Raw genomic sequence first — 10903 nt, 5'->3', positions numbered from 1 at the left:
ATAGAATTTCCAATATTCCAGACAATTTCTCAAAAGGCATTAATGAACAAATCTTTTATGTTCAGAAGAGATCTTTTTCTTAGAATAAATTATCTGACAGATATAAATTACCGTCGCACAAAATTAAAATCAAAATCTCTGTCCCATTTAGAAGCAACAGACATGGCGATGTGATATCATTGAAGTGGGCCATCAATCACGATGGGCCATAATGTACTCGATTGCATGGAATCCGTACCCACCTCTAAAGCTAAATAATTTGCACACGTGTACACACACGTGCTTTCTACAGTGAGCAGCCCACAAGGCACAGACGATGACAAGGATAGCCGCATCATCTTCCTTTTCAAAGGTTTAGCTTAGACCTTGTGTCCTTGTCCACCTCACCACCCTCTTTCAGCGAAACTCATTACAAAATGCCCCACAAAAAGCATACCAGAGTTGACAGTTTTTGGTGCCACTCCTGTCTTTTTAATTATATTCCCTATAAATATGCCGTTACCGATTGACCGGACAAGCCAGTTCTTTTATTTTTTAAAAACCCATCCGATCCGACCCGAACCCTTATCCACACACTCACGCTTCACGCGTGTGACTAACAAAATAGCGAACTAAAACCGACCAGTGAATTGACAAAATTAACTCGTAACTCGTAAATTAATTTTTTTTTTAAATTAAAAAAAAAAAACAAGGAAGAAGAAGAAACGCTGCTCTCCCTGGTTCTTCGAAAAAGGAGAGAGAATAAACACTCTTCGGTTTAGCGAGTGATTGAGTTTCAAACACTTGAGGGAATTTTGCTTATTCTAATTAATTGTGCCTGACTCGAAACTAGGGTTTCGTATCATTCGATGAATGTTTTACGAAGGTGAACTATCTGTACGCTCATAATTTCAATTTTTTTTCCCCAATTTTAATTAGTTGGTTATCAGTTCGTTTGCGTATTTAGTACTTCCGTTATTAATCACTATCTCTCAGTATTAATTCTTATACATCTTATTAAATTTTATTACATATCTTCTAAATTCACACCACACCATTCTAAAGTTAGGGTTTTTGTATAGCTTCGCTGGTTCGATCTTCTAACACTCGTCACCATCTCTTGTCTTAATTTTAATCAGATTGGCTTCTATATTGCTCATTGTTGGATTAATTTGATGTTCAATTAAATTGGCATGTTTTTTTTTTCCAGGTTTGATATTCAATTACTAATTGGTGTTTCTGATTGGAAGGAAATTTTTCATCTTTAGATAGTTTCACTGCTGCAAAATGGGGCATTGAACTGACTGGTAATCTACTACTTTAGCTTTTGTTATACATTCCATATCCATCTGTTGGGGCTTGCTATGTGTTTTGCTCATTGATAATTTTTTTTTTTTTTAATTTTTCACTTTAACGAATAAGAAAAAGCCATAACTTTATATGATCTATTATGTCATGATACTACTCTTTCTGTTTATATTTTGTTTGTTTTACTGTTGTCTGTTGAATTCCTTCTACCTTTGGTACATTGGCTACTTCATGAACAAATGCTTGGCGTCTCTGTGGTATCCGATGCGTCATATTAGATTGTATAACTTAATAAATTACGTGATCAACCTCAACATTTTTCTTTGATGTGTGATGCAGTCATTCAATTGGCTGGTGGATGAATTTAGGATATGTTGACATTGGTTTTTTAGCATAATATATAACTTGCATGTGAGGGTAGTATCATCGTATAATGTTTGCTTAAGGAAATTGTGTATATTTCTTGCATTAATGTTAGTTTAAGAAATAAATTACAGAGATCTATTTGACTTTTTCAAGCTATAAGTCAAGGCCTCTTTATTGTGCGGAATAAGATGGATTAATTGAGAGAACATCTTTATCTTTCCTTGGGAAATGTGTATACTCATAGAGAGTAACTGCTAGATAGCAGATTCTGTGATTTGACATCATCAGTAATATGCTTATTCTCTTTTCTATATGTATGCTATTGCTACGCTTTCAATGTATTATCATCCGAAAGTCCGTGATGTAGTCTTCTTGGTCTATACGTATGCTTTAGTCCTGTTTGGCTTATATAAACAACAACAGTAGACTCGTGCTTTTATCTTTCTAATTATTATTTTTAGTTTGCTTGCTTTTATAATGTAGCAGAAATGTTGTTTTTAATGTAGATTATTCAGTCAGCGATGAAATCCTTTTATTTGATTTGTTGGTTAAATTTGTGAGTTTGATATATACTCGAAGCATCAAATATTTCAATATTTTTGTTTAGCTCTCATGGCATGTCTTATTTATCAGATGACCTTGGTACAATCATTCTAGCAATTTACTTGTGTAATAGATTGTTTTCCTTTGTAATTTATGCCTTTACAGAATTTTTTCACAGTTGTTTAGCTTCTGTACTATTGTCTACTGTACTATTTGTCATGTTAAGATGAGTGAAACTCGACTTTATGATATTAATTAAGGATTTCTTATTATTGTAGCTTGTGCTTCTGAGTACAATCTCTGATTTCAATGTCTGAACTCTCATACACATCCCAAAATTGCATGCTTAGGCATTTTATGTTGTTTTCTGCAGGGTATCTCATAAGTATTGTCCTGAAGGATATTTGCAGTTCTTGATGGAAGAAAAATTATTAGCGTGTTTTGTTGATTTCACTAATGCTTGGAAGCACGGTATGTGAAGCACTATGACACTTGAGGATTTCTTTTCACTAACCAAGATGAAAGATGGGCTTACGGTCCCTTCTCGAGTTGAGGAGCTGGTTGGCATCATGCAGAAGGAGAAAGATTTGGTTGTGAAGAACATTGGGGATGCAACTAGGCAGTGGGCTGTTGTTGCAAGTGCCCTTTCTGCCACTGAGAACAGGGATTGTCTTGATCGTTTTATTCAATTAGATGGATTAGGGTTAATCGATAGATGGCTGAAGCAAGTTCAAAAGTTTGGAAATAACACAAACGAAGGCTTTGTAGAGGAGTCAATTACTGCAATGATGGGAGCACTTGAGAAATTGCATATAGACTATGAACTATCTGTTTCTTCGGGGATCTGGATTACTGTCAAGAGTCTTCTTGGACATAGTAGCTCTCAGGTTCAAGATAGAGCAAGGGCACTATTTGATAGTTGGAACCAGGGTAGGGTTAGTGAAGCCCTTGACCATGATGTTAAGTGTGTTGGGTTCTCTCAAGATGATAACACTGCAGTTAGTTCAATACAGGCGAATGAAAGTAGGACAGAATCTTCTGCAATAGATGTTCCTCTTCCTCAAGGTAGTGTCAATGAAGAAAATAATGGAGCTGAACCTTCTGGACCAGAAAAGTTGCCTGTAAATTCAGAATGTCTTCAACCAGAAAAGGAGGAAGATGTAAAGACTAAAACTGATAATAATGAACTATGCTCCCATGGAAAGTTAGATGACACTGACATGGAGGATAAACCTCCAGATCATGTGGCCACTTCCAAATTGTCTAATTCTGTCCTTGAAAATTCTGCAATGGAAGACAAATTCCCTGAGGGTACTGTCGAAACAATTTCATCTGTTGAGGCCTGTAGGTCTCCTGCTCCAAAACAGTGTTGCAAAGAAGAGCAGTCTGATACTCTGAAAACGAATGAGTTCTCTAAAGATGAAAAGCATGTGCCCAAGGTCAGCAGCTTCCCGGAAAATATCTGTGAAAAAGCATTTGCCTCCTCTAGTACGGTGGAGTCTAGAAATGTTTCTTCGGCTGTGGAGGTTGCAAGTGCTCATGAAATTATGACTGGATCAGCTGTAGGAAAGCATTTTGATACTGATGAGGGTGACTTGGATCCAAAAGATCCTGCTCTTGGTGATCTGAGGAAGCTTGCATCTGAGCCAAAAAATAGGATGGATGATGTGCAAGTCATAAACAATTGCAGCACACCAATGTTCAAGCCAACTGGTGAAGATGATGATTATCAATCTGATGCCATGCAGGATTCTTCTGGCAATGAGTGTACATATGGAAAACATAAGGATTTAGAGACTTCTTTTTCCAGGATAAAAGACATTGGAGCAGCTGATAAAGACAAGGATCATGTTAGTGATGGAGATTCTGATTCAAGAAATGATTTTCATTTTTCAAAAGCTACAATGGCTACCCGGAATCCTGATGCAACTAATAGGAGAGAGTCTGATATTGAACTTGAGTATGGCATAGTTGATGCCTTGGAAGTTGCTCGAAAAGTTGCCTTGGAATATAGAGAACCATCATGCAGTTCTTCTGATAAAATTTTGGGTGGTGGAATTAGGCCACCGGAAAGCCCAGATTCTGTAAATGAAAAACTGGATCTAGCGGATGAGGTTCCAGTGAAGGAGCTGCCAACGGAACGAAATTATTCTGCTGAGGCATATCCTGAGGGTGAGGGGCAGTTAATTAACTCAGACAATAGAGTAGCTGAACCAGAAAATGGCATTGCTGATATGGATTCCTCTCAGGTGACAGAAGCGGCTCGAGAACCTGAGGTTAACCGAGATAAAGGCCTTTGTGATTTTGATCTGAATCAAGAAGTCTGTTCAGATGATATGGATAATCCTGTTAATCCTGTCAACCATGTCTCTACTCCTGTTTCTGTTGTTTCTGCTTCAAGACCAGCGGTAGCTCCTGGATTGCCTGTAGCCCCTTTGCAGTTTGAGGGGACTCTTGGATGGAAAGGAACAGCTGCTACTAGTGCTTTCCGTCCAGCGTCCCCTCGCCGAATTTCTGACAGTGATAAGACAACTCTCATTGTTGGGGGCGCCAACAACAGTTCAAAACAGAGGCAGGACTGCCTTGATATTGACCTGAATGTGGCCGAGTCTGAAGATGAGAAACTTGCTGATCTTATACCGGAGAAACAGATTCCAGTCTCATCTGGCCTCCAATCTGCAGAATCTTCCGTGGAAGTGAGTCCAAGAAGATCGGAGAGGCTCAATCTGGATTTAAATCGTATCAGTGATGATAGTGATGCTCCTCCTTCAGATTTGAGGATGGAGAGACGGCTTCTCTATAACCGGAATGGCCATCGCAGCCCGTCTCCTGCTTCCTCATCATCGTCAATGCAGCCTTTGCTGAGGAACTTTGACTTGAATGATAGACCCTTTTTGCAGAATGATACGCCAGATCCAGGGCCCTATCACGGTAAATCTTCTCAAAGTGTTAATCCTTTTGGATTGCCTAAACCAGATGATCCTGTCATATCTATCATGGGTGCCAGAGTGGAAGTCAATAGGAAGGAGTTTATTCCTCAGATTTCATGCTTGCCAAATGGCAAATCTCTTGAGACTGCAATGGATGGCAACCTGGCAAGAGGTGGAGGTGTTTTGGGATTGGGCCCGCCCGCAGCTTACTCTAATTCTCCTCTTTTTGGGTACAATGGATTTGCAGCAGCATCTACGTTGTCTTACTCTTCACCAATGTATGGACCTGGTAGCACAATTCCTTATATGGTGGACTCAAGAGGAGCCCCTGTTGTACCTCAGATTGTGGGTTCTGCAGCAGCTGTCCCACCATCTTACTCCCAACCGCCACCATTTATTGTGAGCGTGGCTGGTGCGCCCTCTGCTATAACTGGGCCGTTACGCCCTAACTTTGACCTTAATTCTGGTTTCCCAACTGAGGGAGGAAACAGAGACTCTCTTGGTTTGAGGCAGCTTTTCATGCCAGGTCAAGGCAGGTCGATGGAGGAGCATTTGAGGACCAGCTCACAACCCTCCTCAAGTTCTGGGGCTGGCGGGAAGAGAAAAGAACCGGATGGTGGGTGGGAAACCTACTCGTTAAATTATAGACATCAGCAGCCTCCATGGAATTAGTAAGTTTATATTCATCTTTGCTTCTGCCTCTCTCGGAATCAGTTCAAATATCCAATCAAGCTGATTGAGAAGAGCGATTAAAGCCCATTGGCTCTAACGGGAGGGGAATTAGAACTCAATAAAACGAGGGGATTATGATTGTAATATAGTTCGTGAGATTAATTGCTGAAGGAAAAGTTAGGTTTAATTGTTATTAACTTTGTTTTATTTCAAATTTTTCATTTCTGTGTTTAATAGAAGGCCATTGCAAGTTTGCAACCATAGTAAGACATGGTACATGTAGGCTGTAGCTGTAACTTTTCCCGTATACATCACAGAAATTTAAAGGAGCTTGTCTTTTCTACCATGTTTGTTTGTTTGTTTGTCTGTGGTGCTTGAAAGGAATTCCATGGGCAGTGATGAAAGATTGAAAGTTGGACATTCATCTCTGATTGGCTCTTTAGAGTTTGGGCTGTTATATTCTCCCGTGCTTTTGTCCTGCGTGCTGTAGGGGAAAGCAAACCTAAGCTAAGGATTTGTCCCAATTAACTTCTATTTTTGCCCGTTAATCTCAATTTAGCTTGCCTTGAAATCTGCTGCGGACGTTCTCGAATCTTATATTATAGATCATGACATCCGTGCCTCAATCGTTCTATATATATATATATATATATTAATAGTACGAGTCTTGTGTTTTGGTAAGATCCACCAAAAATTGCGAGTTTAATAGATGAAAATCATCCCTCTTTTGTCAAAATTGGCAGCTTGTACATGCACTCAGTTTCTGTATCAAAGAAAAGTCACACGCAGTCGGCAACTGCACTCCCGCAAACGTCACCGTCACGGACGGTCAACGCTAATGCCCAATTGTTGATATACACGCAGCCTACCCGAAAAAAATCCCCCCCCCCCCCCCCCCCCAAAAAAAAATCTAAGATTTAGTAAATTCTACACACTTGGCGCTTGTATATTATATTAAGGAGATTATTATGTTACCTAATGATGTAACATATATGATTATTTAACAATCGTTAGATGAAAATTCAACAATTATATAAATAATATGATTTTATTATCTTATATTTCTACAACTATTAAATTTTCATTAAACGGTTGCTACATAATCATGTATGTTACATCATTATGTAATATAACAAAAGTCTTATATCTATACTTCGTTAATAAGAAAAACTTGGTACGCGTGGATGCATTTGGATTGGCACCTGAATTGATGGAGGCCTTGCAGAATGCAGAGGGTAACACAAAGAAATTGCATCGAAGGACCCCGCTGGCGCGAAAACTGATTCTCTGTCACCAGCATTACCATTCGTTTATAATCCCCCCAGCAACTTATCACAAGTAGCTTCTATTTATTTTTTTATTTAACCCTACCATTCATACAAATCAAGAAATAACAATTATATATCGTGAATCTAATTAAGAAGTATACAAAGTGGTTCTCTATTTCATTTCTCAATTCATTTATGAATTAAACGTAATTACAAATGGTGATGGTTATATATAACTAATGAAGTATATAAATTAGTCATGCATTCAGTAACACACTCTTTAAATTTTAAGGTGTTGTCCTCATAAAATTTTGTGAATCAATTAGTGTGATACGCAATTTATAATATGTTTTCAGAAGTGTGATATACACACATCATAAATCATGTAGTTATTTTTGTAATTCATTTCGTAAAGTCATTAATGTGAAACACACAATATTTTTATCAAAAGGTGGATAGATATATCTCGTAACACTTTCTCTTGAATATCTACCACTTGATGAATTGTACTTAACATTTGCTAAAGAAAAATCATATAGGAGAAAAACCCCAGGCAAAAGAAATATGATTTAATGAACTGCCTCGCTCAAAACCTTTGCCTCTAAAACCTGGAGGGATCAAAACCTAGTCAAGAAAAAAAGAGTACAATGCACATTTGTCTAGATTATTTGCGTAAGTTCTTCTCAAGAGAGATTAAGCTCCTAATCAGTGCTCCATCGATCAACGCTCTTGATGGTTGCTCGGTTCTTCCCCTAATACTAACATATGTGAATACAATACAATATCACCTCATATGTTGATGTAAGGAAGTTGTTGTTAATAGTCCTACAAAATAATTAGAAAAGATATCTTGTCCACATATGAGTTTTATAAGGCTAATAAAAAAAAAAATTGCATATTCATCACCATCAAGATCTAAAATTTTTGTTAGTTCACAAGATAAAATAATCTTAATACTAAACTATATTTCAAGAGTAATGATACAGTCACAAACTCTTGTACAAACTTATTTTGTACAAACTGACGTGGCATGATAAGATTGGTTGAATTAAATATCACTTGGCCCACATGATTTGTTTTTATTATTTTATATTTTTATTCAACCAATCTTATCATGCCACGTCAGTTTGTACAAAATAAGTTTGTACAAGAGTTTGTAGCTATATCATTACTCATATTTCAATAGCTACTTGTGAACACAAAAAATCAACGAGAACATTTTTTATGATTCCACTCTTTCATGTGTAAGTAAAGACATTTCATTTTTTTAAGCTAATACCAATTAAAAGGTCTTTTAGGATTTTTGATCTCATCAAAGACCAAATGCCTTCTAAAATATTACCCAAAGTCAATAGAAACTTCACTAAGTCTAGATCTTATCAAGACCTTATATTCATAGAGATATTATTTCATCAAGGTCTCTGATAATTTTTCGAAGACCATTCATTCATTTGGAGCCTAATTTACAGCAGGACCATGACTAATAACCTTCCTCTCTTTAAGGAATCTTTGAACAAAGTAGTCTACCACACTTCAAGCATACAGTAGACAATTTCTTAGATGCTCATAAATTATTCCTCAAGAGCAACAATGATCTACAAGGTACATTAATAGCTGACTTGGGTACATTTATCGTATCCATAGATGCATTTGCTAATAGTTACAAATAAATTATTGTTCGCACTTTACATAGAGATATGAATAGCAAAATTATCTACGAACCCACCTGCTGCAAGTAATTTTTCACATTGCAGGTTGGTTTAGAATTTCAAATTTAAATCTGTTGCGAGTTACGAATGAATTTATTATTGAGAAAAAAATCATGTGGGTATCTGCCGACCCGCATTTTTATTTATTTATGCTTTTAGTTTTAATTATAAAAATTACATTAATAAATTTAAGCATAAATACACGTAAGCTAAAAATATTACTCATGCCCTAATCTTCTTAATTTATAAAACATAGTCTAACTCACTGCATCTGCATGCCCGACTCGTTCTAGTGTGTGTGTGTGTGTGTAGTCATTTTCTAGTGTCAGTGCGCTCATATTTTTCATACAAATACACTATTAAGTCTTGTTGTTTAATAAAGTTAGTTTTTAATACTATTAATTTGTACAGTTCGATAGTGCACTGAAAATTAATTCTATTAAGCTACGCGGTTAACATCTTGTACATATTTTAAAAAAATGAGGATACTCGCATTTGAGAATAATTATATACATACATATATATTCATAATTTTCAAGTTTAATATTGCTAATATTTTATTTTATTTTAATTTGATTAGTTTTGTTTGTTTTGCTTTAATGACTTGAACCTAGTGATTGCTCACTAAAGTTAGATTTTTATTTGTTTAAATAATTGTTAACAGTAGCTGTTTAAAATTTACTTGTTAATATTGTTGGCAATACTTGTACATTGATTAAAAATGAAGCAAGGCAATGATTTTAGTAATGATGGTTTGCTAACAAAAATATTTTATGTTAGATTGACATATTTTATGTATTTGTTTTAATATTGAAACTTTAATTTTTTATTTATATTGATAAATATAGAATTGAGTATCTTATGTAAATTTTTTAGGTTACGCTAAAAATTAATAATTTGAATTATATTAATTTTTTATGTATTATTGAAAGTATTTTTTTAATATTTGTGATTTTAAATGTTGGAACCCTCAAAAAAATCATTGTAGATTGTAGGTAAATTTGGTAGTTGTTAAAACTTGCAAAAGATTTAAAAATAAATAAAAATAAAAACCTGCAATAGTTACAGGCAAATTTGGTAGTTTAAATTTTTTACAAATACAGGTTTGATATAAATAAGACCTACTTGATACTTTCTCAGAAAGATCATGCCTTACCCCAAGAGGTATTTTCTCTCTCCTAATGGAGGAAAACATATCTCATCAAAGTAATACTCTGCAAAACGTGTGGTAAACATATCACCTGCCAAGAGTTTAAAATATATGATAATTGTTGGTGCGGTAAATTTAATGAACAAAAATCATCATTGTTTTTTTTTTTCATAACAAATATATACATACATACATTTTATCATTGTTTACTTTGTTGTAGATACACGAGTTTTGTTAAGGTACTTTCATCCCAATTCATGATTGATCCTCTAAGCCTTTATCTTCAATATTTTGTCTTTAGACTTTGCTGATAATGTTTGTAGAAAATAAACGCAGAAATATTATACCCATCCTTATTTTATGATGTGGAAAATTCAATTTAATGGCAACTATAGAGCATACTTATAGGATAGTTTTATTAAATAAATAGATAAAATAAAGAGTATAAGGGAATAAGATACTTCTTATACTAAAGCATAGTCGTGCTGATAGATGTGATGAATTTAATTGAGAAGTATTAAAAGTGCTTCTTTATTTCATTTCTCAATTGATTCTTAAATTGAATGTAATTACAAATGGTGATGGCTATTTATAGCTAATGAAGCACATCTATTGGTTGCGCAATTAGTAGCATACTCTTTGAATCTTAAGCTATTGTGTGCACAACGCCTTGTAAATTAATTAGGATGATGCTTTGCACAACACATTTAAAGTCGATTGTACTTATTTTTAGAACTTCAAGATATAAGGCAGGCTTAGTGTTTATGGAATTCTCGAGTTTAATTTACTTTTGAGGCATGAGGCATCAAATCTAACCCCACACAAGTAACAACATTGATTGCATACGGAACCAAAATACCCGAAAGAATTGTGGCCTTCAACAAATTCATCTCTCAAATGTCAACTCATAATATATTTCAAGAGTTGCGATACACACATTAGAAATTATGTAATTATTTTACAATTCATTTCTTAAAG

At 35.3% G+C, this 10903-nt stretch overlaps 1 protein-coding gene across 1 annotated transcript; it reads left to right on the top strand.

Annotated features, from left to right (window-relative positions):
• Window positions 1-648: 648 nt before the first annotated feature.
• LOC102609950 (uncharacterized) lies at window positions 649-6144 on the top strand. The gene is made up of 3 exons (XM_006473616.3): window positions 649-865; window positions 1190-1286; window positions 2570-6144. The coding sequence occupies exon 3, from the start codon at window positions 2682-2684 to the stop codon at window positions 5796-5798; it is 3117 nt and encodes a 1038-aa protein (XP_006473679.2). The 5' UTR covers window positions 649-865; window positions 1190-1286; window positions 2570-2681; the 3' UTR covers window positions 5799-6144.
• Window positions 6145-10903: the final 4759 nt, after the last annotated feature.

The sequence above is a fragment of the Citrus sinensis genome, chromosome 5 (assembly GCF_022201045.2).
Source record: "Citrus sinensis cultivar Valencia sweet orange chromosome 5, DVS_A1.0, whole genome shotgun sequence".
NCBI lineage: Eukaryota > Viridiplantae > Streptophyta > Magnoliopsida > Sapindales > Rutaceae > Citrus > Citrus sinensis.
This window is presented reverse-complemented; position numbering and strand designations above follow the sequence as displayed.

Bases quoted from the DNA above. Each gene is read 5' to 3' on its own strand.
- LOC102609950 (XM_006473616.3), top strand. From the start codon at position 2,682: ATGACACTTGAGGATTTCTTTTCACTAACCAAGATGAAAGATGGGCTT.